The sequence below is a fragment of the Stomoxys calcitrans genome, chromosome 1 (genome assembly GCF_963082655.1).
Source record: "Stomoxys calcitrans chromosome 1, idStoCalc2.1, whole genome shotgun sequence".
NCBI classification, from domain to species: domain Eukaryota; kingdom Metazoa; phylum Arthropoda; class Insecta; order Diptera; family Muscidae; genus Stomoxys; species Stomoxys calcitrans.
Genome location: NC_081552.1, coordinates 194,860,236 through 194,887,715, shown reverse-complemented (window position 1 = coordinate 194,887,715; position 27,480 = coordinate 194,860,236). Strand labels below are relative to the sequence as shown.

General features: G+C 40.0%; 2 protein-coding genes across 4 annotated transcripts; one reads left to right on the top strand and one right to left on the bottom strand.

Moving 5' to 3' along the window:
• Positions 1-308: 308 nt before the first annotated feature.
• Positions 309-8,190, bottom strand: LOC106086751 (uncharacterized). 2 transcript variants are annotated; one of them, XR_009397095.1, is made up of 3 exons: positions 6,349-8,190; positions 1,032-1,407; positions 493-580 (listed from the first exon to the last, which is right to left on the bottom strand). XR_009397095.1 is itself a non-coding variant. In XM_013251546.2 (2 exons), the coding sequence occupies exons 1-2, from the start codon at positions 8,093-8,095 to the stop codon at positions 477-479; spliced, it is 1,851 nt and encodes a 616-aa protein (XP_013107000.1). In that variant the 5' UTR covers positions 8,096-8,190; the 3' UTR covers positions 309-476. The 2 variants fall into 2 exon arrangements, 1 of the variants encoding a protein (XP_013107000.1); XM_013251546.2 differs by lacking the exon at positions 1,032-1,407 and having other exon boundaries at positions 309-580.
• A 2,082-nt stretch (positions 8,191-10,272) lies between these two features.
• LOC106086769 (FGGY carbohydrate kinase domain-containing protein) lies at positions 10,273-27,472 on the top strand. 2 transcript variants are annotated; one of them, XM_013251568.2, is made up of 6 exons: positions 10,273-10,766; positions 10,830-11,030; positions 20,053-20,915; positions 26,729-26,879; positions 26,944-27,018; positions 27,077-27,472. In XM_013251568.2, exons 2-6 carry the CDS (start codon positions 10,848-10,850, stop codon positions 27,431-27,433), a joined length of 1,629 nt encoding a protein of 542 aa, XP_013107022.2. In that variant the 5' UTR covers positions 10,273-10,766; positions 10,830-10,847; the 3' UTR covers positions 27,434-27,472. The 2 variants fall into 2 exon arrangements, with proteins under 2 accessions (XP_013107022.2, XP_059218648.1); XM_059362665.1 differs by having other exon boundaries at positions 10,273-11,030.
• The last annotated feature ends 8 nt before the right edge of the window (positions 27,473-27,480 follow it).

The window sequence follows — 27,480 nt, the reverse complement described above, 5'->3', positions numbered from 1 at the left end:
ATGCATTCAACTTATGATGACGATGTTTGGAAATGATCTTGGCGCTAATGTGGATTGGTATGCACAACATGCGCCAACATAATCCACACTCCAGTCCTCAGGCTTAGGAAGACCCAAACAGTTGGTAATTCCCCAGTGGTGTCGCCAGTCACTGTACATGGTACATTTTACCAATGACGTGCGTATAACTCAGCTGCATACAGTTCGTGGACGATGACGAGCGTATCCCTTATCTGCATAATACGTGGTATATTTCGACGATGATAATCCGCCTCGTATTAGTACAGTTTCTCTAAATAAATCATGCATTTTCCAATGGACGTTACATAAAGTATTTTTATTTGGTTTTTTTTAAATAACTTTTTAAATTAAGATTTCATGTCCAGCACACTTTTATAATATAAAAATTACTGCGATATTTTCATTTCTTTAACTAAGGGTGGTTCTTACGTCCAAACGACATTCCATTCGTAAAATTAGAAAACAACATTTTTGCCGAAGGACCAAGTCGAAACAACTTTCTCGATTTTCTTAATTTTCTCCATGGTTGCTTCAAAGTTGTTTTTCAAATCGGCGTAACCTAAAAAGAGAACAAGCAAAAATTAATTATGACACAATTTTAATCTCTTACTTGATTTTTGCGGGTTGTTAGGGTCAATATGTTTCAAAATGCAAATAAAACAAGTTTATTTCATCCTTTTCTCGACGTTTCGTCGGCTATTAACAAGAGACGCATTTTAAATATTTTGTTCTGTTTTGTTACTTTTATGGTTTTTACTTACATATAGTTACATTTGCATTATTCTCTTAATTTATAAAAAAACTGCATATCACGGAACGTTTTATAATAAATAAAAACATAAATAAAATGTAAAATATTGCAGCGAAAATTTTAAAACTAATATCACAGAACTATGTTTACACTCTAAACTATTGCAACGGAATACTGTAGCTTTGTATTATCTTTGTCCTCTTTCGAGTTCATCGACTTCTCTGTCCTCTATTGTATACGTAAACTTTCAAGAGTATACCTCTTATTTTCATTTCTCTCTCTGTCAAGAATTCTGACAGCTTTGAAGTCAATGTTGTGTCCCGTCTCTTTAATATGTTGTGATAAAGCTGTGCTTTCTCTGCCTTTCTTGATGTCTGCTTCGTGTTCTGCCATTCGTATTTTCAGTTTTCGCCGAGTTGTGCCCACACAACACATATTGCATTGTTCCCCTTCTTTGCCATTGCACGTCAATTCGTAAACTACATTGTCTAGTTGGAGTTGGTCTGCTTTGGTAGTTGTTGTTGTGAACAGCTTTTGTAGTGTGGTTTGATTTGTATGCGATTGTTGTTTTTTTTTCGATTTCTCTGTTTGGTGCCCAAGCATTGTTCTCTGTTAATTTGGGAATATATGGTACACTGTGAAAATAAGTATTTTCCGATTATTTTTCATATTTGTATTGTATGGGGTGAATAACATTCTGAATAAGAGTCTTTATAAGTGAAGGTGGAAAATTGTTTAATTTTAATATGGTTTCTATTTTTGCTATATTGCGTGTAATATATTGCTCATCACTAAGGTCTACAACTTTTTTGATAAAGTTAATTGCCATATTTACACTGTGAAAATAAGTATTTTTCGATGATTTTTCATATTTGTATTGTTTGGGGTGAATAACATTCTGAATAAGAGTCTTTATAAGTGAAGGTGGAAAGGTGTGTAATATATTGCTCGTCACTAAGGTCTACAACGTTTTTTTATAAAGTCAGTTCCCATATTTGTCTTCATCCTTTTAGGTTGTGTTGAGTTGTAGTTCATCATTCGTCCAGATGCCGTTGCCTTCGTGTACCAGTCTGCAACTATTTTGTTCTCCTGTCTTATAATCTTCATATCCAAGAATGGTATTTCGCCATCTACTTCTCTTTCAAATGTAAATTGAATTTTCGTGTGATATGTTTTAGATAGCCTTAGTATTTCCTGCTCGTCTTGTTTCTTAATTACTCCCAAGAGTTCGTCCACGTATTTCGTTAAAAATTTGATTTCTATATTTCGGCTTCTTAGTTCCCCCAACACTTCGTCCAAAAGTGTGTGTGATGTTTTTTATAGCCAAATGTGTTGGTATATTTGTAAATAATGATACCACGTCAAATGATACAAGTATATCGCCATTTTCTAATATCACGTCCCTTATTCCTTCCTTAACCTCCATCGAATTTCTGACGTTGTATAATGAAGATGTTAGTGTTTTTAAAATATTATCGATGAATTTCGATAAATTGTAGCACGGCACTTTCGTTGAAGAAGAAATAGGTCTAAGAGGCACTTTATCCTTATGTATTTTCGGCAAACCGTAAAGTTGTGGAGTCAAGGGTGAATTGCAAACTAACTTCGATCTTTCGCATTTTGTTACGTTACTATTCTTATACAGTTCTTGTAAGATGTTATTGTTCGTCCTTTCTAATTTCATTGTAGGATCCTCCCTTACAGTCTTTTACGTGTTCTTGTCCTCTTACAGTTTTTCCATTTTGTTGTTGTAATCTTCTTTGTACAACACCACTGTTTTATTTTAATTTTAATAATGTTTGGGCAAAACAAGTAAAAAAGGCGTTAAGTTTGGCCGGGCCGAACTTTGGATACCCACCACCTCTGGGTATATATGTAAACCACCTTTCATCAAAATCCGGTGAAAATTGCTTACCTTATGTCCCATAGCAGTTGTATCGAAATATGTTCCGATTTGTACCAAATACTAATAAGTACAAGTCATTGTTCAATTGTGTATAACAAAATATTGGTCTTTTTGGCAGCTATATCTAAAAATAAAATGATCAGAACCATATACGACACTGATGTCGAAAAGCCTAACATAAGTCACTGTGTAAAATTTGAGTGAAATCGGATTATGAATGCGCCTTTTATTGGGCCAAGACTTTAAATAGAGATATCGGTCTATATGGCAGCTACATCCAAATCTGGACCAATTTGGGCCAATGTGCAGAAAAAAGTCGAAGAGCCTAACACAACGCACTGTCCCAAATTTCGGCGAGAAATCGGTCTATATGACAGCTATACTCAAATTTGGACTGATCTGGGCCAAATTGAAGAAGAATGTCAAAGAGCCTAACACAACCCACTGTCTCAAATTTCAACGACATCGGACGAAAAATGAGCCTTTTATGGTCCCAAAACCTAAAACCAAGAGATCGGTCTATATAGCAGCTATATCCAAAACTTGACTTATCTGTGCCACATTGCAGAAGTATGTCAAGGAGCTTAACTTAACTAACTGTCCCCAAAACCTAAAACCGAGAGATCGGTCTATATAGCAGCTATATCAAAAACTGGACCGATCTGTGCCATATTGCAGAAGTATGTCAAGGAGCTTAACTTAACTAACTGTCCCAAATTTCGGAGACATCGGACAATAAATGCGCCTTTTATGGGCGCAAGACCTTAAATCGAGAGTTCGGTCTAAATGCAGCTATACCAAATCTGAACCGATCAGGGCCAAATTGAAGAAAAATGTTGAAGGGCCTAACGCAACTCAGTGTCCCAAATTTCAGAAAATCGGATAATAAATGTGGTTTTTACGGGCCTATGACCCTAAATCGGAGGATCGGTCTATATGGCAGCTATATCCAAATTTGGTCCGATCTGAGCCAAATTGAAGAAGGATGTCAAAGAGCCTAACACAACCGACTGTCTCAAATTTCAACGACATCGGACGAAAAATGCGTCTCTTATGGCCCCAAAACCTAAAACCGAGAGATCGGTCTATATAGCAGCTATATCCAAAACTGGACCGATCTGTGCCATATTGCAGAAGTATGTCAAGGAGCTCGGAGGTAAGGCGCAAGGTATCGAAAGAAACTTCACAAATGTATGTATATTTTAGCACCGCTTCTGCGGGTCGAGTAAAGATTTGATCACGTCGTCTGTAATCCAGATGACCTTATAATACATCTAGGGGTATGGTCCAAGATATATTCATTTACAGGTAGTGACGGTTGCCCAACAACAAAATATTGAGTGCACTATCTGTCAAAATAAGCGATTAGTGCAACTCTGATTTTGTGTGTGTAAATAGTTCGAGACATTTTTCGTTGTTTGTGTGTGTGTTATGGTTCTTAACTATAATATACACACACACACAACCAAAACTCGTTGACATATAGTGAATTTCGCGAGAAAAAATTGTACTCAAGTTTGGTCAACAAGGTTTCTTTGTCTGCACCTCAAGTGCTGCCGGCAAGTGACTTGAGGACCTTGTTTCTACTTTTAACTTAATCGCAAATTACTGTATGGAGGAGAATGTGTAAGAGCTGTCAAATGTGACGCTAAGTGTTTTGGGACACTTGATGGTCGGAATCACTCTGCCCATTTTCCAGTCATCGGGAACTAAAGGAGTGTTCAGAGACAGGTTGAGGACAGTACTAAGGTACTCAACTCCAGGTAAATCCAGATTCTTTAACATCAATGTGTGGTGCCACGGATGATATTCGTAACTTCGCCCGCGGCAAATTGTGATGGCTGTCCATCGGCTCGGAGACGACGGATACGGCGAATGGCTCTCCTGCTTCCCCTGTCACTCTCGGGATGCATAATAAATTGACGGTTGAACAACTTGGCGCATCTCTTCGGATCAGTCACGGTTACTTCGCTAAAAGTGACTGAGGGCTTGTCATCCCGTCTACCGGGGTTCGAAAGTGACTTAACAGTAGACCACAGCATGCCTAAACCGGTGCCTAAGTTACATTGCTCCAAGTATTCTAGCCACAAATTCCGCCTATGTTCATTGACCACCCTGTTTATTTCCAGATTCAGCTCACTGATTCTGGGGTTAGTGGGGTCCATACCACAAATCCCATCACGCTCGTCTGCGAGTGCCACTGCCTGTGCCGGGAAATTGGGCCGCATTTGGGGTATTCGAGCGGCTGGTATAAAGCGAGCGGCGGCTGCGTTAATGATGTCTCGGAGTTTCCTCTCGGCCACTAGCACATCCGAGGGGGGTGGCAGTTTATTGAAGCGGCGATTGGTATACTCTCCGAAGCCAGCCCAATCGGCCTTCTTCTGATTAATAAACGTCCGGCACTCAGAGGTTATGAAGTCGGATGGTCGGTCGATGGTGAGAATTACGGGGAGGAGGTCTGACCCCAAAGAGATGGCGGCTTGCCAGGATACCTCACTCAGGAGGTCAAAGGATGCAATGGAAATGTCTGGCGAGCTGCTGCATCTCCTTGTAATCCTAGTGGGGGCATCCTTACTTACCGTGCAAAACGTGGAGCCTTCAATGTGCTCTGCCAAAGCTATGTCACGCTGGTCGTTACCTAGGGGAGAATGCCATGAAGTGTGATGTACGTTAAAGTCTCCTAGAACCAGACGATTATGGCCAGATAGTAGCCCACTTATGTCGGGGTTGCACGCTTGGCCATTAATCGGGACACAGCTACCAACCGGCGGTGTGTACAGCTTGTATTTCTCTATCTCGGAAGTACCGGAACAGGGGAGCGCCAGGCGCAGGCGAGATGGGTCTATATTGCACGGAATGGTGTATCACGAAGGGCAATCCACCACCTACATTCCTTGCGCGATCCTTACCGTGACAACTGTGTAAGCTGCAGGTGTTGGACAGCTTTGTCTCCTGGATCGCTGCGACCAATATATCTTTCCGACTCATGAAATCCACAATCTCATCGATCTTGCCACGGAGACCGTTGCAGTTTAGTTGCAAAAATGCACCGGGACTGGCCTGACAATATTGGGGCTGGGATGCTGCTGTTGCGTATAATGCCGTACGGGAGAGGTCGGGGGGTCACATAATCCGACGACGAGGGCGCAGAAAGCGACGACGACGACGCTTGTGACCCACTGCTGGCTATGTTCGCACAGCACCTTGCAACATACCCAGTATGACTATACTCCCTTAGTAAAGTGAGTCCAGAGCAAGATCGGAAATGTACCCACTCCATGCATCGGTTACACCTCACCAACACCGACCGATGATGGAGGCGGTTTTGGCAAACCGAACAGAAGGTTCTCCGGGATGTGCCTCTCCCATGACGAAAAAAAAGACGAACACGTACACAGAGGCGGCACCGGATTGACCCGATGAGGGATTCATTGGGTCAATCCGGTGCGTACAACCGGCTGCCATAGGATTGCTCATAACTTGATATAGCTCCTATACAAACCGATGATCTTAAGACCTTACTTGAAGGTCATTCAATGAACTTTCATCCATGGGGGAGGCTATATAATTCCCCCCACCCTTTTTCTTCTTTCATTTTATATTTCCATAGAAAGATCTCTTTATACTTTCTTATGACAAAAGAACATTATCAAAACACATTGAATCTTACCAATTGTGAAACCGCCAACATTGAAGGATTTCCTTGGAAATTTGGAACTTTGTACTAATTTTACAAAAATATTTTCCTCAGAGTCCAATCTCAATCCTCTACTCACTATGGTCAATTTGGGATTTAATGCCAGTAATTCAAGCCAAAAATCAATTTTCGCTGTAAATGCTGTGGTATAAATATTGAGGTGAAGTAAATTGGTCTTAGTGGCCTTAAATTGTTCCACATCCTCTATATCATCTTGTATAACACTAAAGATTAACATTTCCAGGGTATTATGCCTCAAGAGTTTCAGTATGGTAGACATATTTATGTTAAAAATTATTTTTATCTTGCGAAGAGCATTCAATGCGAATACGCCATCATCAATTGTCTCTAGTACCAGTAATTCCAGGTCCTTTAACTCCGAGAAAAACGAGGCAATATCATGTGTGCTGTCATCGTGGTAATTCTTCCAAGTAAAAGAAGTCAAGTGTTCAAATTGTTGTTCAAAAACACCCGTAAGAAATCTTTTGGGAAAATCAAATTCAAAGTGTCGCAAAGATTTCGAGACTCTTATTGGTTCTATCTTGCCACGATAGTAGGTCCTGTAGGTGGCAAATGAAATTAAATTCATTTCACTTAGAATTTGTGTTAAATTCGTCCATGACAATGCTTTGCATTCGTAAAGGTTGAGTTGTGTTAGCGTATCTATGGGAATAAAGTTGCTTATCTTGGCATAGGTAATCTTAAGCTTCGTTAGTCCCTTGCAGCGTGCCATAGCAGTTTTGAAAAATTGTCTGTGTATGCAAAAGGCATCGTGCATTGCACCAATATCTCCTTCAATGGTCAGATTGGTAAGATTAGCATAGCTCTGCAGGAAATCGTCACTAAATTGTACAAAGTTAACGGTGTCCTGGAATGAACCAATGACCAACTCTTCGCAGGGATTTGTTCTAGTATCTGGTGCAACGGCGGTAGCTTTCTGACGCTCATGCCGTATTATACCACCACTTCGTCTGATTTCGTTACGATACAAGGTAAGTATTAATGGATAGACAATCTTTTCCTCCAGATGGATGTGTTTAATTTTCAAAGTTTCCAATATATCCTGTAGATGTTCGTATTTGTAGACATGTTCATCACTTGGTCTGCTTGAACCAGGCTGTTTTAAAACAAACGACTTTAGTTTGGTTAATTGGGTCAGAGTTCTTGTTTCGATGTCCTGCCCTATGATCATCTTTTGCTTTTCAGAATTGGAACATGACCATAAAATCAAGACTTCCAAATGGGGACAGTTTCTGGCAATATATTTTAAATTGTTATCACTCAAAGGAATGCCATGCAATAGCAATGTTGTCATATTTGGCAATGCTATGTCCAAATCCAATTCAGCATATTTGAGGTTGAAGCAAATAAGTGAGAAATTTTCAATAGTATTTCTATTCAACTGAAGGAACTCCTTTACATCTGATTGATCCAAAAAGAAGCGATTTTCTTTATGTTCATAGTCTATGCAATTCTGGTCCACGCAAATTTCCTCCCAACTACGAGGAGAGTTATTAATGGCATAAGTGTCGTCGGTGTCAAAGCATATTTCCAACTGACGGTATTTACATTTCCAAACATAATCGACTATGATTACATGGAATTGAGAGCACACTCTGGCCAATGTCAATTGGTCCTTGCAGTCCAAAAAACCGGTGATATGCTCCACCACATCCAGATTGTTGAAAAGTTCATTTAAATTTAAGGCTGAAGCATCCATGTCCAAAACTCTCTTTCAAACAAAGCTTCTGCTTGGATAATAGACTTAAATCATACGCATTTCTAAATAAAAACACCCGGCTTTATCAAAATAAGCAAAAACTAATATCGTAATCATATGAAACATTTCAGTGTTGGTTAGTGGCATACAACTGTTACGGTTAGCGTAAAAAAAGGTAATCGGTTATGTTCTGGTAGAATTAAGGTTTGGTATAGTCGCGGAAATTTTTGATTGTTCCGCGAGCGGAATTTGACAGTTATGTTTTGTTTATATTTTAATACCAAAAGACGTTTTTTATCTACAAATAAATAAAATAACAAAAAGAAAAAACGAACCATTGAAACCAAGGCGGATTTAAAAAGGTGGTCTTGCGTGAACAGCTGGCCAGGTTTGACGGTATTAAGATGATAGATTTTTGTTTGCATTCTCTTTGTTGTTATCTTCTTTCTCGCATATTCTCTGCTCATGTATGCACACGTACACACACACGCACACTAATTTCTTTATGTGTGTTGGCAAAACGCCGTTCACTTGATAGCAAGATGGCGGATTGCACCTTATGATTTGTGGTTGTTGTACAAATGAGACCATCTTTAATTGTTTCGCCATGGTACCAGCCCATGGCGTCATACAAGGTGGATTTAATAAGGTGGTCTCACGCGAGCAGCTGTTAGCAGCCGGCCAGGTTTGACAGTATTAAGATGTCAGATTTTTTTACATTCTCTGTTATCTTCTTTCTCGCATATTTTCTGGTCATGTACGCACACACGCACACAAATTTTTTGCGTGTATTGGCAAAACGACGATCAGCTTGATGGCAACAAGATATATTCATTTACAGGTAGTGGCAGTTGCAACAACAAAATATTGAGTGCACTATCTGTCAAAATCAGTGTTTAGTGCAACTTTGATTTTGAGTATGCCAACTAGTTCGCGCCACTTTCCGTTGTTTGTTTGTATGGTTCTTAACTATAATACACACGCACATACAACCAAAACTCGTTGACAGATAGTGCATTTCGAGAGAAAAAATTTTACTCAGCTGTTTACGGTACACTACCTGGTAATTATGTTATGTATGGCAAGATGGCGGATTTCACCATATGATTTGTGGTTGTTGTACATGTGAGACCACTTTTAATTGTTTCGCCATGGGCGTCATCTCAATACCGTCAAACCTGGCCAGCTGTTAACGGCTGTTTGCGTGAGACCACCTTTTTAAATCCGCCTTGGTGCCAGCCTTAAGAAGGTAAAGCCACGTGCGCAACAGCAATGGCTGGATTATTTTAAGGTTGTCTCCATGGTACAATTAAGAGGTAGTGTCATTAGCGCAACAACAAAAATCTACCCCCAACGAAACTGCCTTGAGTGGCAAATGTAGTAAATTCAAATGTCAAAGTGGTATTAGACATAAATTTGTTTTAAAACATAAACCTTAAATCGAGAGATCGGTCTAAATGGCAGCTATATCCAAATCTGGATCGTTCTGGGCCAAATAAAAAAAAAATGTCGAGTGACCTAACACAACTCACTGTCTCAAATTTCAACAAAATCGGATAATAAATGTGGCTTTTATGGGCCTAAGACCCTAAATCGGCGGATCGGTCTATATGGCAGCTATATCCAAATCTGGGCCGATCTGGGCCAAATTGAAGAAAGATGGCGAAGGACCTAACACAATTCAGTCTATATGGGAGCTATATCAAGATATAGTCCGATATAACCCATCTTCGAACTTAACCTGCTTGTGAACAAAAGAATAATCTGTGCAAAATTTCCGCTCAATATCCCTATTTTTAAGGACTGTAGCGTGATTTTAACAGACAGACGGACGGACATGGCTAGATCGTCTTAGGGTTTTACTCTTGTCAAGAATATATATACTTTATAGGGCCGGCAATGGATACTTCGATGTGTTGCAAACGGAATGACAAAATCAATATACCACCATCCTTTGGTAGTGGGGATAAAAACTTATATTTGATTAATCTGAACGTACCCTTAGTATGGTTTTCCAAATTATTGACCAACCCTCCTACAAAGAGCTTATTATTTACACTTTTGAGAGCAGCCACTCTGCTTAATTGGTGGACCGAGCTGATCGGCTAAACTAAAAAGAGTTTGAGATCATTTCATGTTGTGTACATGCTTTCAGACTAAATTCGGAGATACAGTAAGTGCTTGTGTGTACCTACGCCTGACAACTGAGACGCACTCTCATATATTGTAAACAATCTTGATTTACTTGAATTATTTAGAGCTTTGCAAAGCAAAACAACAACAACAAAGTGGGAAGAAATTAGGTATAGAAAAACAAAATAAAGCTCAAATAAAAACCAACAAACCACACCACTTATCTGTATTTATGACATTCACGGTACATTTTACCAATTAAACAACAAATTCGTGACAGTCGGGTCGGGGCAATTAAGCAAGGAAATTAGTACTCAAATCGGCGTTGTTTAACATTTATTACGACAACGTCAATGAGGTTGATAAGATAACTGGCGGGAGTGCAGTTCTAATAGTTTTGTTGCGGCAGGTACTCTCCTCGAATGCGAATCTCCTGCACACACATTTACTGTGCCTGCTGTCAGTATTGTGTTTGCCCATTTGTCTCAGCTGCCATTTGCATTATTTTCAAATTCCAATTGTAAACGAAGCTGATAAGGTAACACACGTTCAACAGAAGGCGACTACAACGTTTTTCAAGCTATCTTTGTGTTTCGTTCAGAGATCCTAAAAAAGAAAAATGCCGAAAATCTATTTCGTTGGTGTCGATGTGGGGACATCTTCGGCAAGAGCTGCACTGATAACATCCGACGGCAAAGTTCTCAAGCAGGCTACACGAAATATACGCATTTGGAATCCAGAACATGAATACTTCGAGCAATCATCCGACGATATTTGGCAAGCTGTTTGCTATTGTGTTAAGGTAAGTGCATAAAGAGAAAATGCGAAAAAGTTTACTCGCACATTCCTCTCTGATCAAATATGGATAAAATATGCGCATACATACACATCACATATGTATATAAATCGTATAAAGAATGAATGTGCTTTTGTCTCTTTAAATAAGAGAGCACAAGCTTAAGCTACAGGTGTCTGTCTCTCTTTGGCTGCTTTGATTGGCAGCAAAACAGCTCTGCCAAAGTAAATAGCACCGTTAAAAAAAAGAAAGAGCAAAAATAAATGCAACATGACAAGGATCATAAATCACAAATGATAACAAAGATATTTCTGAAAGTTATTTGCCCGTTTTTGTAGCAGTGGAAAGATGCAGTGCATTGCGTTGGAGAGGGTAGTTAAGGATAGGCGGGTTGGAAAGAGGGAGTAGTGTTTATTGACACTTGTTTTGAATTTCTGGATGTCGTAAGTAGCAGAAAAAACATCCGCAACAAAACATCGATTCCACATACGAACCATACTTGCGAAAAAAGAATTATCTCGGTAGTGCATGGTCCGATGAGCTGGCCAATTGATTACAAACCGGTGCGCGCTTCTAGAAAATCTTGTATATAGGACAAAAAATGTCAAGTCAGGAATCAGAAGACTGATTCCGATAGACCGACCATAGTAATATGGAACTAAAAGGCCCCCAAATCGGGCGAATTTACCGACCATAGCAATATGGTGCATAAAAGAAAGGTATTTTTTGTATTCAATCAACCAAAAAAGAATTCGCTCGGTAGTGCATGGCCCGATCAGCTGGCCAATCGATTACAAACTGGCACGCGCTTCTAGAAAATCATGTATTTCTGACAAACAACCTCAAGTCAGGAATCAGAAGACTGATTTCCGAAGAACACACATCGTGGAAGAATCGAAAAAACAGAGTTAGAGTTGGATACCCTGCCATCTTCAATCAACACCAACGCCCGCCTCTGGACACGGTCAAGCAGCTCCAAGGATGATTTTGGAGCTCCGGCCCATATATGCGAGTTATATTCCATCTTCGGCCTGATGTAAGTAGTGTAGATTTTAAGAAGATCAGCGGGAGTGAAATATTTCTTAAACCGCTTAAGAAAACCCAAGCACTTGAATGCTTCTTTCGACACTTCGAATACATGTTTTGACCAACGGACATCACATTGAATCTTCATGCCCAGAACATCAAGAGCCTCTCACTCCTTGATATCTACACCGTCGATAGATATTGACAATTTCAAAATGTCAGGGAGGAGGACACCGCAGCGCAGAGGTTGGCATGTCCGTCTATGACGCTGAACGCCTGGGTTCGAATCCTGGCGAGACCATCAGAAAAAATTTTCAGCGGTAGTTTTCCCCTCCTAATGTTGGCTACATTTGTGAGGTACTAGGCCATGTAAAACTTCTCTCCAAAGAGGTGTCGCACCGCGGCACGCCATTCGGACTCAGCTATAAAAAGGAGGCCCCTTATCATTGAGCTTTAACTTGAATCGGACTGCACTCATTGATATGTGAGAAGTTTGCTCCTGTTCCTTAGTGGAATGTTCATGGGCAAAACTTGTATTTTGCAAAGTGTCAGTGAATCGTTTGTGGGACAACAAACAGCACTGCGTTTTGCGTGGATTAAAATCTACTCTGTTTATTCGACCCAACTCAGGAATGACCAGCAAATCCTGGCAGAGTGTCACCTTCATAATCCGCCTACTGTCTTCAATCTCTCGAAGTCTAGGCCTATGGTCGAATGAAAATGAATGACAGAGGTTGCTGTCATTCGCGAACAATTAGATCGGATTCGAAGTCAGACCCAGTAGATCGTCAATGAAAATAAGAAAAAGACAGGGAGAAAGGGCAGATCCTCGTGGTACTCCCTCTGAGAAAACTCTGAGAAAACTCGATATAAATCGAGCAAAGTTATTACCGACACCAAAAGCGACCGATTGCACCGTGCCAGACCCTATCAAATGTCTTGGAGATATCCAGAGCGACGACCTTACTCTCACTGAACTGGCGAATAGAGCGACTATACTGTTGGACAGGATTGCCATCAGGTCACCCGTGGAGCGATTTCTACGGAACCCGTATTGTCGGTCGCTAAGAAGACCATTGGACAGTAAGTATCTCCCAAGATAGTAATTGGCCTTGCTCTCCATAACCTTGGAAAGCGCAGAACATAACGCTATTGATCGGTAATTCGCAGGATCGGTTGCCTCACCCTTCTTGGGGATAGGCTGCACGTTCGCAATCTTCCAACGCGCCAGGAAAACATCCGCACGGTATGCAAGCTTGAAAAGATTGCGTAAAGGACGAGCGAGCGAGCGCCGAAGGACACTTGCATAAAACAAGTAACGATATGCCATCAGGGCGTGGAACTAGATACGTCTTCAATAACGGGGAGTGGTTGATCGCTTTCCGGCAGGGAAGAATTTCCCGCAAACATGTCAGCCAGCAGGTTAGCCTTATCAACCAGGTTTGGTCAACCAGTGAATATCTGGTCGTCTTTAATGAGACTCGGGAAAGCCGATGAGTTGCCCTTCACTCTTTTCACAAACGACCAAAAGCTTTTACTTCCCCTTGGAGAAGCAAGAACTTTGGCACGAAGATGCTGTTCATGCAGAAACTTTTTGCGTCTAAGTATTGTGGCACACGAAGTTCTTGTATGTTTATGCAGCAATTCATTCCTGGCATTTTTATTTAAACGTCAATTTCTGTATGCCTCCTCTTTTAATCTGATGGCATTCCACGCCTGCACTCCTGGTTAAACCAGTTTTTGTGCTTCGATTTAACCGAAATTATTTTGGTTGGAATAAAAAACTCCATTCCAATTAAGATCACATTCTCTATTATTTCAGCTACCGCATCTATGTCACAATCAAGAAAACCAAGCTTCCAGTTGAAATTGCGAAAGAAATCATTGAGCTCCGACCAACGAGCTTTTTCGTACATAAAAATTGTCTGCTTTGGGGCTGTAGATAAAGCGGCACGAAGGGTAGAATACGAAAAATATGCTGAAATAATGCAATGATCGGAATTTCTAAGAGATCCATTAACTTCGTACTTTTCAGGATGCAAAGTTAAGAAAAGATCAAGAGTATTATTTTGTTGACCTTCGACACACGCAATGTGTGTCGGTTTATTCACTAGTTGCGTCAATTCATTCTGCACGGCATAGAGCTCGACGTATTGGCTCTCCGGAGTTGTGTGACCTGAATGGGAAAGCCAAGAGGAGTAATGGACATTAAAATCTCCAGCGGCAACGATTTCACTGTCCGGAAAATCCTCCAAAAAGAATGGGAAAGAGCGTCGAAACAATTAATGGAAGCCTCCCTTTCCGTGTTTGGACTTCCATATAAAAATCCGAAATGTATAATGTGTGTTCCAATCCTGAATTTGACCCAAGGGAGCCAAATTCTGGATTCTGTGTGTCCAGGTGTTGCCGTTTTTGGAACACTACATCGTTACGGTCATATACCACAAGGCCTCTGTGAGAAATAAAAAGGATTCGGCCGTGCTAAGTTCAGCCGGGCCGAATCCTATAAACCCTCCACAATGGATCGCATTTGTCGAGTTCTTTGCGCGATATCTCTTTAAAACAAAGAATAATGGATAAGAACTGTTATGTTATGGGAGCTATATCAAGTTATAGTCCGATTCTGACCATAAATGAAATGGATGCTGAACATTGTAGAAGTCATTGTGTAATATTTCAGTCCATTCGGATAAGAATTGCGCCTTGTAGAGGGTTAAAAAGCAAAATCGGGAGATCGGTTTATATGGGAGCTGTATCAATCTGTTGTATGAATCGAATCAGACCATATTAGACACGTATGTTGAAGGTCATGAGAGAAGCCGTTGTACAAAATTTGTGCTAAACCGGATGAGAATTGCGCCCTCTAGAGGTTCAAGAAATCAAGATCCCAGATCGGTTTATATGACAGCTATACCAGGTTATGTACCGATTTAGGCCATACTTGGCACAGATGTTGGAAGTCATAACAAAACACCTCATGCAAAATTGCAGCCAAATAGGATGAGAATTGCGCCATCTGAAAGCTGAAAAAGTCAAGACCCCAGATCGGTTTATATGGCAGCTATATCAAGTTATGAACAAGGTTAAATACTTAGGTGTGATCTTGGACAGAAAACTGAATTGGAAGTGTCACGTTCAGGAGTGTACAAAGAATGCTCACAGATGTTGGACACTATGTTGACTCGAAATGGAGCCTGAATCCGAGGATAGTCCACTGGCTCTACAGGAGCGTGATTAGACCAGTTCTTACATACGCCTCAGTAGTTTGGTGGACTGAAGAAAAAGTGCAACATAAGAACGTTGTCTTGGCATAGGCAGAGCGATAAGGACCACGTCCACTAGGGCACTGGCGACTATTCTAGATATCCGACCCATAGACATACAGATTAAGTGTGAGGCAGCCACTGCGGCTATGATACATAAGGCGATGCGAGAATGGATTGAGGATGGGAGCAGCTTATACCATCGCGGTATAATCGAGGCGACGATAAGAAACCTGGAAGGAAGGGAAGAGGTTTCCGATCGGATACCTGAGTTGAACCTCGAAATCGAGTGCGAGGCACTGCTGCCATCAGCACAGTCTTGGATTGACGGAACCCTAGTATTGCCATCTGGAAGATCATGTTACACGGATGGATCAAAGCTAGAGGACAAAGTGGACCTGGGGGTTTACATTGAGAACCCAGGGACTGAGATCTGTTTTAGACTGCCTGACCATAATACGGTCCTGCAGGCGGGGATCCGGGCGATCACGGAATGCGTGAAGTGGTGTGGTGCTAACGCGAGGACGTCGAGTGTGAACATCTTTACCAACAATAAATTGCCATAAGGGCAGTAACAACCAGGACGGTAAGGTCACGAACAGTCTTGTAGTGTAAGAAGGAGATTAACGCCTTCTCTGAGGATAGCAAAATCCGCATCGTTTGGGTGCTGGGCCATAACGGAGTAAGGGGAAATGAAAGGGTAGACGATTTGGCGGTGAAGGCCAGAGGACTGCCGTCAAAAAATTGGGTTAACCCAAAGCCTTTCGGTTCGACGCAGTCTGAGTTCAGGGAGTGGGCGACGAATGCGCATGCAACTTTGTGGAACAGCGAAACGGTCGATGGGACGGCAAAAATCCTATGGGGGGGATCCAGATCGTAAGAGGACGAGGTTTTTACTGAAAGGAAGCAAGAAGGAGGTCATTATAGCTATTGGTATCATAATGGGACACATAGGACTACAAGCTCCATTATGTAAAATCGGTGCGGCAAGTGATAGCATGTGTAGGGCATGTGGGGAAGATGATGAGTTGGAGCATTTCCTTTGTCATTGCCCGGCTTTCACTTCTAACAGATTTTCTTTTTAGAGGTTACTTTATAGTTTTTAGAGCGCACAACAAACCGATTACTGGCTTAGGTGTATGTCCATAATGGCATGGGCGGATTAATATCTGCACCCTCTTTTCAACCTAACCTAACCTAACACGAAAGTATTCCCGAGCAGGAATCCCAGAAATTTTCCCTGATAAGACTTTGTCGAGGAACCTCCGGTGGAGACATGTAAAATAATTTTCAGCAGGAACTCCCTCAATTTTACATCCCTATTGAAAATAGCTCATTACACTTGCATTATATCCAAACGTTTTCTTTACGGATCGTAACTCTTACCACGGGTAAAAGAAAATTTAACCCGGCTTAAAGAATAAATGAGTTCAAAAGTATCGGATTTGGGCTCGTCTTTCAGCGTTTGCTTGGGGTTTCTATTCAATTTTGGCGGGACTTCAATAACTTGGTTTGAGCTAACATCTGCGTTTCACATGATCTTCTCTATCAGAGACTTATTACTATCGAGTTTCCCATTTTTTGGATTATGGCGAAATGTGCGAGTTTTTGCCCGCAGCAATTTACCTATCGTAGTATTTATTTCATAAGACGAAGTATTTATTTCGTCAAATAAAACAATAATTATAATATATTCACATTTTTGGTCCCTTAAATTGGACAAAAATTAACTTTGTGCTTATGCCACATTCGGCAAAGCAAATTATCTACAAACATGATCAAACTAGAAGTTGTATCATTTAACCACTTTCAAAAGGTTCTGACCAAGATATATTCATTTACAGGTAGTGGCAGTTGCCCAACAACAAAATATTGAGTGCACTATCTGTCAAAATCAGTGATTAGTGCAACTCTGATTTTGAGCATATTAATAGTTCACGGAATTTTTCGTTGTTAGTGTGTGTTATGGTTCTTAATTACTAGGTAGTGTACTGTAAACAGGTGAGTACAATTTTTTCTCGCGAAGTGCACTAACTGTCATCGAGTTTTGGTTGTGTGTGTGTATTATAGACACACAACCAAAACTCGATGACAGTTAGTGCACATTGTACTCAGCTGTTTACGGTACACTACCTGGTAATTATGTCATGATTCCGACTTTATCCAATTGTACTTTGGCTGTTTTTCTTCTTGCCCGAAAAAAATAAACATCAAACAAGCACTGTGGCTGTGCTAGAGGCGACTTAATCCACATATTTTTTTCCTCTTTCACGTAAAACAGCAATTTACAGTGCAACAACAGTAAAATATCGTTAAAAAACAATTGCATATTGTTTAGAATGTGTTTTATTTATTTTTTAGTAGCAATAACTTTTTTTGCCCCTGTTCTTTAGTGGAATGTTGATGGGCAAAATCTGCAAAATTTGCATTTGCAGATTTGTTTAATAACCACCATTTGCTTTGTTTACCTTTGAGATTACAAAATATGCTCGGCGTATTGATTTTTCTTCCCCGAAATCGATAACTGTTTGACAAATTACGATCGTAAGCCATAGAGCTGGCAAAATATTGATGGCACTATTGTTACTATCGATATTTAATTTTTGACTGAATATCGTTTGATATTTTCCGATGGATACTTACGCAAAAGTTAAATTTTTTGCGAAATTAAACGAAAACAAGTAAAATGGCATTAAGTTCGACCGGGCCGAACTTTGGATACCCACCAGCACCGGTATATATGTAAACCACCTTTCGTCAAAATCCGGTGAAAAATGTATACTTTATGCCCCATAGCAGCTATATCGAAATATGTTCCGATTTGGACCAAATACTAATAAGTACAAGTCATTGTTAAATTGTGTATAACGAAATATTCATCTTTTTAGTAGTTATATCTAAAAATAAACCGATCTGAACTATAAACGACATGGATGTCGAAAAGCATAACATAAGTCAGTGTGTCAAATTTCAGTGCAATCAGATTAAAAATGCACCTTTTATGGGGCCAAGACTTTAAATCGAGAGATCGGTCTATATGGCAGCTATATGCAAATCATGATCGATCTAGACCAAATTGCAGATATATGTGGAGGGGCTTAACGTAACTCTTTGTCCCAAATTTCGGCAACATCGGACAATAAATTCGTGTTTTATGGGCCTAAGACCCTAAATTGGAGGTTCGGTCTATATGGCAGCTATATCCAAATCTGGACCGATCTGAGCCAAATTGATGGAGAATGTCGAAGGGACTAAGACAACTCACTGTCCCAAATTTCATCAAAATCGGGTAATAAATGTGGCTTTTATGGGCCTAAGACCCTAAATCGGAGGATGGGTCTATATGGCAGCTATATCCAAATCTGGATCGATCTGAGCCATTGACGGAGCATGTCGAAGAGCCTAACACAACTTACTGTTTCAAATTTCAGCAAAATCGGATCAGCTCAATATCTCTATTTTTGAAGACTGTAGCGTGATTTCAACAGATAGACGTACAGACGGACGGACATGTCTAGATAGTCTTAGATTTTTACGCTGATCAAGAATATATATACTTTATAGGGTCAGAAATGGATATTTCGATGTGTTGCAAACGGAATGACAAAATGAATATACCCCCATCCTTCGGTGGTGGGTATAATAAGCAATCCGACATTGAATGTATCCTTTAAGTTACATTGCGCCTATAGAGGGCGCACTTTTCATCCGATTTAATTTCTCTCATGACTTCCAACTGACTTTATTAACCTTGGTTTTATTTGGTCTGTGGATTAATATTGCTTCGATATAAATCCATCTCGTGATTTTTACTTCTCATTTTCGTTTGAAATATAGGTGATGGGAAATTAACGATAGTATCGATATTTATTATTAAAAATATAGAAAATATCGAACGTTGCAATTATCGATGTTTGCCAGCTCTAGTAAGCCATGATCCATTGTGTACGGAACGGAATTAATCTTCGAACAAAAACTAGAGTATCAGTCCCCAGGATTCTTAAATGGTAACATGATAAACTGTATCATTGTCGGAAACCTTGATTGGTATGGAGAGAGGTTTTATCTTAACGAAGTTCTATCCTATTTTTGAAGAATGGAACGAGTGACAATAAGTTTTTCTGCTTATGAACTTATGGGAGTTATCGATACATATCTCTAAGATTTATCTATGAAGGTATGGCATGCCTCTTGACAGTTTCTCGCATCCGCTTCTAAAAATATAGTAGCCGGCAACCCATCGGATCCTGCTGCCTTATTTTTCTACAACGGGGTTACTGCAATTTTGAAGTTATTCTAAATGCAATCACTAGGGGTTGAATTGCAGGTATCCTTGTCACCGCTACCATCGGATATCGGCATTATTAGCCCCAGTAGCACTACGACACTCCTGGTCGAATCATGGTTTCTTTGTTGGAAACTTTTGGTATTCAAGTCTGGTTTCGCAATTTGTGTAAGGCCGTTATATCGGTGGGAAGTACCCCAGGACATCCGCCAGTGCGTTATAGAGAGTCCAGTCATTTCAGGTGTAGCTTCTCAAATCATGGGGAATTCCTTATTGCAGTTTCATAATACAAGGATGAGATACTAACACGACATTTCAACCTAGTACTGGCGCCGTCAATCTCTTATGAGACGGTTATTTTTATACAACCCAATTATTTTGTGGAATTTTATGGCAACAAACTTAAATCCCATATTCAAATTTTGAAAAATTTTCTCTCTTACTCTTTTTGCAGGATGTTACCAGTGATGTGCCAAAAGAAGAAATTGTAGCAATATCATTTGATGCTACATGCTCCCTGGTGATTTTGGGAGAAAACGGAGAATCTCTCTCGGTGAGTAAAAATCGTGAAGCGGAACAAAATATTATTTTATGGATGGATCATAGAGCTCACGAGGAGACCGCCCATATAAATGCCACAAAACATGATCTATTGAAATATGTGGGCGGTCAGGTCTCATTAGAAATGGAATTACCCAAATTGCTATGGCTCAAGAATAATTGTTTTATGTCAACATGGACGAAAATTTGGAGAGCTTTCGATTTGCCCGATTTCTTGACGTGGCGCAGTACTGGCTGTGATTCACGCTCATTGTGCTCTGTTGTATGCAAATGGAACTATGATGCTGAGAAAATGCAATGGAATCGAGAATTTTTTCGAGAAATCGGTCTAGAAGAATTGCTCGAAAATAATGCCGAAATAATTGGAAGCTGCATACAAGAGCCCGGCACACCAGTGGGTAGCGGTTTAACGGAAAAGGCTGCCTCCGAAATGAGTTTATTGCCAGGCACTATTGTAGGCACCTCTCTAATCGATGCTCATGCCGGAGCTTTGGGTATGTTCGGTTGCATATCCATGGAATACAAATGTGAGTTGGAGGGAAAAATAGCTATGATATGTGGCACTTCAACATGTCACATGAGCTTGACACGCGAGCCATGTTGGGCCCAGGGCGTATGGGGTCCATATCGCAGCGCCATCATTCCAGGTTATTATCTCAACGAGGGTGGACAAAGTGCAGCAGGTCTGTTGCTGGATTATGTCATTAAATGTCATCCCCAATATATGCACATAAAAATGAAATTAGGCGATACAGAGTAAGTAAAGTCTGTTCATTGTATTTTCAGACTAATAAATAGAGAATTTAAATGGAGGTTAGATGTAATCATAAACTGCCAACATGTGACCCCTTCATGTGAGATTGTGAACTATAACTATATGAGAAAAGTGACCGTTCCAAATTTAAAATCTTGGGATGATGCAAATCCAGATTTCCAAAAGATCTACTGACCAAGTCGAGCAGGTTTAATATGGCTACTAAGAAAAAAAATGCTCCTGAGGGAAAATTTTCCACCATGGCCACATGGAACAACATGGCCCAACCAAATTCGTATAGAAGAAAGTTCTTGGCTTGGGGGAACTCTTAGCTCGAAGACTTTACGCTTATACCCATGACGAAACAATTAACAACCACAAATCATATGGTGTAATCCCCCAGCTTGTCATCAAGCTGATCGACGTTTTGCCAACACACACAAATAAATTTGTGTGCGTGTGTGTATGCGTGTGCGTAAATGAGCAGAGAATATGCGAGAAAGAAGATACAACGAACAAAGAGAATGCAAACAAAAATCTGGCATGTTAATACCGTCAAACCTGGCCAGCTGTTAACAGCTGTTCACGTGAGACCACCTTATTTAATCCGTCTTGGCTTATACCCTACTTAAAAATAATTTACCTTAACCTCAGAGGCCTTAATTTTGGTCCGAATCGGCTAAAGTTTTATTGGTCTCTTATGTCAATCAACTTTCTCCTCAAATTCGGTCCATGTTGGACCGATGCTTGTTTTAACTGTTGAGTGGATCCAAAATCACTTTCAAGTACTTGGCAGGTCGGGTCGTAGGTTGGAAATGGACCTTCAATCCGATGATAATCCACTGGCTCAGCAGGAACGTGATTAAACCAATACTAACTTACGCTCCAGAAGTTAGTTAAGTCATTATAACAGGTTCAGAGTACATGATGTCTTGGCGTTGGCGGGGTAATGAGAACCTCGCCTACTATGACACTGGAGAGATATCTGACCCATAGCCAGACAAGGTTATCCTGATATAGCTCCCATATAAACTGATTTCTTGAGACCCTAAAGGGGGCAATTATTAGCCGATTTGCCTAAAATTGTGGACGTGGTATGTTTCGTCGGCGAGAACATCTTATAATATTTGCCATCGGTGGTTATCTCCTCACCATATTTTGGTAACATTTGCCAACTTCTCGGAGGCGACCGTGTTCGCCTATGACGCCAAACGCCTGGGTTCAAATCCCGGAGTGAACATCATAAAAATTTTCAGCGGTGATTATCGCCTTAAGCTGAGTATTCTGTTCAACTTTTCCAGCGGAATCCTGTCAAACTACATATAAAAAAACGTCGGCGAAACGTTGGCTAAAAGTAGGCGGAAAAGTAGTACTCTGTTTATAGTGAGGAAAATTGAAAAAGAAAGTGGCAACACTTAAACTATTGCCGGCATCTTTTTTGTTTGTTTCATTGGTTTCAATGGTTCGTATTTCTTTATTTATTTGAGAAAAATTTATAAAATAGAGAAAACCACAATGGTATGGAAACAAAAACATTTAACTGCTGTCAAATTTCGCTTGAGGAACAATTAAAAATGTCAGCGACTATTCCGAATTCAGAATAGAATACCAATGCTGGCTACATTTGTGAGATATCCTGTTAAAATTTCTCTACCAAGTGGTGTCGCTATGCGGTACGCCGTTTGGACTCGGCATAAAAAGAAGGCGTCTTATCATTGAGCTTAACCATTAATCGGACTTCACTCATTGATATGGGAGAAGTATCCCTTGTTCCTCAATGGAAACTTCGTGAGAAATTTAGTAGTATGTAGTATTAGTAAAACTTCTCAACAATGGGCGTCACTATTCAGTGACACGCCGTTCGGCATAAAACAGCAGTTCCCCTAATCATTGAGTTTAGTTTCCATTTGCTTTGTTCCTTAACAGGATTCACTGAATAATGTTAAGCCAAACGATCAGCCGGCATACAATTTTTTTTAATTTGTGGCAGTATTTGACATTGAAGATGTCAACTTGTTCCATTTTTTTTCATTCATTCTTTGTTTACATTCAAGGCGGATTTAAAAAGGTGGTCTCACGCGAACAGCTGTTAACAGCCGGCCGGGTTTGACGGTATTAAGATGTCAGATTTTTGTTTGCGTTCTCTTTGTTCTCTCATGCACAAGAATACATACACACAAATTTGTTTGCGTGTGTTGGCAAAACGACGATCAGCTTGATAGCAAGATGGCGGATTGCACCATATGATTTGTGGTTGTTGTACAAATGGGACCACCTTTAATTGTTTCGCCATGGTTTACATTTTCTCCTACTTGATGGCATTTTCAATCGGCAGATTTGATATCCTTAATAAAGTTCATGGGTCCTATCCACTTTATGTTTTCGCTAGTGACCTAACCTTCTATTAGTGGTTAGCGTACTCAAAACTGACTTTGCGAAGCGAGCAAAATTTGTAGTGTTTGGTAATTGAGAGCTAGAAAATTTCTACTGGAGGTTTGCAACATCGAACAGTATTTTAATAAAATCAGTTGTTGAATTGAAATAAATAGCCAACGAGAGTAAGGGCGGATTTCTCGTAGAAAAAAAAGTTCGTATTAGCTAACCTGAACATTAATTTATCATGGGGATAAACCTCCTGTTAACAAATTTAGTTGGCTCGTACACTTTTAAGGTAACTTAGAAGATATGGCAACATTACGCAGCAATCAGCAATTAGAGTGTTTCGTCTCGTCGTTCTGAATCGATCTAGCCATGTCCGTCCGTCTGTCGAAATCACGATAGAGGTCGAACGCGTAAAGCTAGCCGCTTGAAATTTTGCACAGATACTAAATATCGATGTAGGTCGCTGGGGATTGCAAATGGGTCATATCGGTTCAGATTTATATATAGCTCAAATATAAACCCATCTCCTGATTTGAATTCTTAAGCCACAGTCTTTGTCCGATTTGGCTGAAATTTTGCATGAAGAGTTCTGTTATAACTTCCAACAACTGTGCCAAGTACGGTCCAAAGCGGTGTATAACCTGATATGGCTCCCATATAAACCGATCTCCCAATTTGACTTCTTGAGCCCCGGGAAGCCGTATTTTTTTCCGATTTGGCTGAAATTTTGCATGTGGTGTTTACTTTTGACTTCCAATAACTGTGCCAAGTACGGTTCAAAACGGTTGATAACCTAATATAGCTCCCATATAAACCGATCTCCCGATTTGACTTCTTGAGCCGCTGGAAGCCGCAATTTTTGTCTGATTTGGCAGAGATTGTACATGTGGTGTTCCTTTCTAACTGCCAACAACTGTGTCCAGTACGGTCCAAATCGGTCTATAACCTGATATAGCTCTCATATTAACCGATGTCCCGATTTGACTTCTTGAGCTCCTGGAAGCCACAAATTTCATCCCATTTGGTTGAAATTTTGCATGTAGTACTCTGTTATGACTTCCAACAACTGTGCTGAATACGGTCGAAACCGGTCTATAACCTGATATAGCTCCCATATAAACCGATCTACCGATTTGACTTCTTAAGCCGCTGGAACCCGCAATTTTTGTCTGATTTGGCTGAAATATTGCATGCGGTGTTCCTTTATAACTTCCAACAACTGGGTCAAGTATGGTCCAAATCGGTCTATAACCTGATAAAGCGCCCTTATAAACCGATCTCCGGATTTGACTTCTTGATGCCGCTATTTTTGTCCAATTTGGCTGAAATTTTGTATGCAGTGTTCCTTTATGACTGCTAACAACTTTGTCGAGTACAGTCAAAATCGGTCGAAAACCTGATATAGCTCCCATATAAACCGCAATTTTTGTCCGATTTGGCTGAAATTTTGCATGCGGTGTACACTGACGACTTCCAACAACTATGCCAAGTGCGGTCGAAATCAGTCTATAACTTGATATAGCTCCCATATAAACCTGTCACTCGATCATCCTTGTTCGGTTCCTAGAAGCTTTAATTTTTGCTAGTTTTACAGAAGTTTAGTATGTAGAATAAAATTATACCCTCCAACCTGATTTATTTTGTATAAATTTTTAACAGAATCCATAATGGTGGATTCCCAAGATTCGGCCCGACCGAACTTAGCACGCTTCTACTGGTTCATTCTTTATTTTGCACCCAAGAAAACATGTGAGCAGAAATGGAAAACAAACAAACAAACGAGAAATAATAACAAAATGCTGAACCTGTTTCAAGTATACATTATGTTGTTTACTTGGACTTGACTTGAAAAATTCATCTTAAGATTTTTGGCAGACTGTTTGGATTAGAGGAGTCCATGAGGGTTGACATCGGCTCGTTGTGTTTGGAGGAAGGACATTCTACAAGGATGTGAGAAGTACTCTGCTCTTGATTGCAGTTACTACATAGAACAGGTTAGCATGTCCGCCTATGGCGCTGAACGCCTGGGTTCGAATCCTGGCGAGACCATCAGAAAAAATTTTCAGCGGTGGTTTTTCCCTCCTAATGCTGGCGACATTTGTGAGGTGTCGCACTGCGGCTCGCCGTTCGGACTCGGCTATCGGACAAAATTTGCATTTGTATTTACTATTTTTCATTAAAATTGGAAATTGATCTCCTACTTCAAGGGTCTCTAGGGGGTTTTCATGATATATCTGAAGCGATATCACTGGAGACCATCGAAACATCTATTGCCGTCAAAGTGTGTCTAGTATTGAACAGTGTAGGAGAGCCATCGTTTACTTTGCTTTACTTGGCTATGACAGAATATTTGTTCCACTAGCCGAACGTAGAATAGCGTTTCAAGCGCCTCGATCTTCTGCGTTCATTCTATAATCTCTGACACCAAGTTTCGAGGTGTCTCCCACAACTTCAACTTTCCATCGGGCTTTTGGTCTTCCCGGTTTGCGTGTACCACCGTGTTTGGCTTCAAAAGACTTCTTTGCTGAAGCTTCTTCATCCATTCTGACATCGTGACCTAGCCAACGCAGCCGTTGTATTTTGATGCGTGTAACTATGCTATCGTCGTCATACAGCTTATGGTTCATACGACGCCTATATTCTCCATTAACGCAAACTGGTCCATATATTTTACGAAGAATCTTTCTCTCAAATACTCCAAGTACCCATGCTTCAGAACCATATAACAGCACGGGTAGTATCCATCCATCCACGGGTAGAGCCATCCTTTAAAATAACTAAATTCTCTTCGTCAGCAAATTGCTTTCATATCGTATCGGTACCCGATAAGGAAATTTTTATATTTATGATAAAAATTATTAATATTATGAAAATTTTCTTTACATGTATGAAACAAAGTTTCTTAAATATAAGAACTTTTTTTTTCATAAACGATCATATTCATACATTTTTATACATTAAGAATTTTCATAGCTTTTATGATTTTTTCATTAATACAATAAAACTTTTCATAATATTTATGAACGAAAGTTTTCTATATATATATGAAACAAAGTTTCTTAAATATAAGAACATTTTTCATAAACGATCATGTTCATACATTTTTATACATTAAGAATTTTTCATAGCATTTATGATTTTTTCATTAATGCAATAAAACTTTTCATAATATTTATGAACGAAAGTTCGATCATTACATTTATGAAGGAAAACTCTCTCTGTGTAATGGTGGTGAAATTTGTGTGGCACCTATAAAAAGGAGGCCCCTTCCCCATGAGCTTTAACTTGAGTCGGACAGACCCCTTACTTACTTAACTCTTAATGGAATGTTCATGAGCAAATATGCATTTGCATCTCAACAAACATATTGACCTACGATGCATGGAATACCCACTATTTTAATTAATAGTTTCTCCTTATAAATCTGTTTTAGACACATATATTCTTATCTTAATCGAAGAGTTAAAGAAATTGCTAAAGAAAAGGGTTTAGATGATGCTTGTTATTTGACAAAAGATATACATGTGTGGCCTGATTTCCACGGTAATCGATCACCCATAGCAGATCCCAGCCTCAAGGGAATGGTTAGTAAAAACTAAAAAAAAAATATAAGAGTTTCATAAAACAATTTTAAAATTTTGTACTAAGATTTCAGGTGTCAACATGAATGTGGATGAGGAAGCATTGGCCATACTATATTTGGCCTTTGTGCAATCTTTAGCGGTAGGCTTGGCAAATAACACTGTCATTAACTAGATATAAATCTTCGTTTCTTCCCTAGTATGGCACTCGTCATATTATAGAGAATTTGGTGAAGCATCAGCGTGTTCCTGTGCAAACGCTACTCTTTTGTGGAGGTTTATCGAAAAATGCCTTGTATGTGCAAAATCATGCCGATATATGCCAGCTGCCTGCTCTTATACCCGATGAACAGGAAATGGTTTTAGTCGGCGCCGCCATGTTGGGCGCCTGCGCAGCTAAGGTCTATGAAAATTTGGAGGTGGCCTCCTCGGCCATGGGTGGCAATGGTAAAATGTTGAAACCTCACTTTTCCACGAAAGACTATCACGAACGTAAATATCAAGTTTTTCTAGAGATGCTCAATGACCAGCGTAAATACAAGGATATAATGATGTAAACTTTGTTCTGAATCATCAATAAACATGTTATGCTTTTACTACAGTT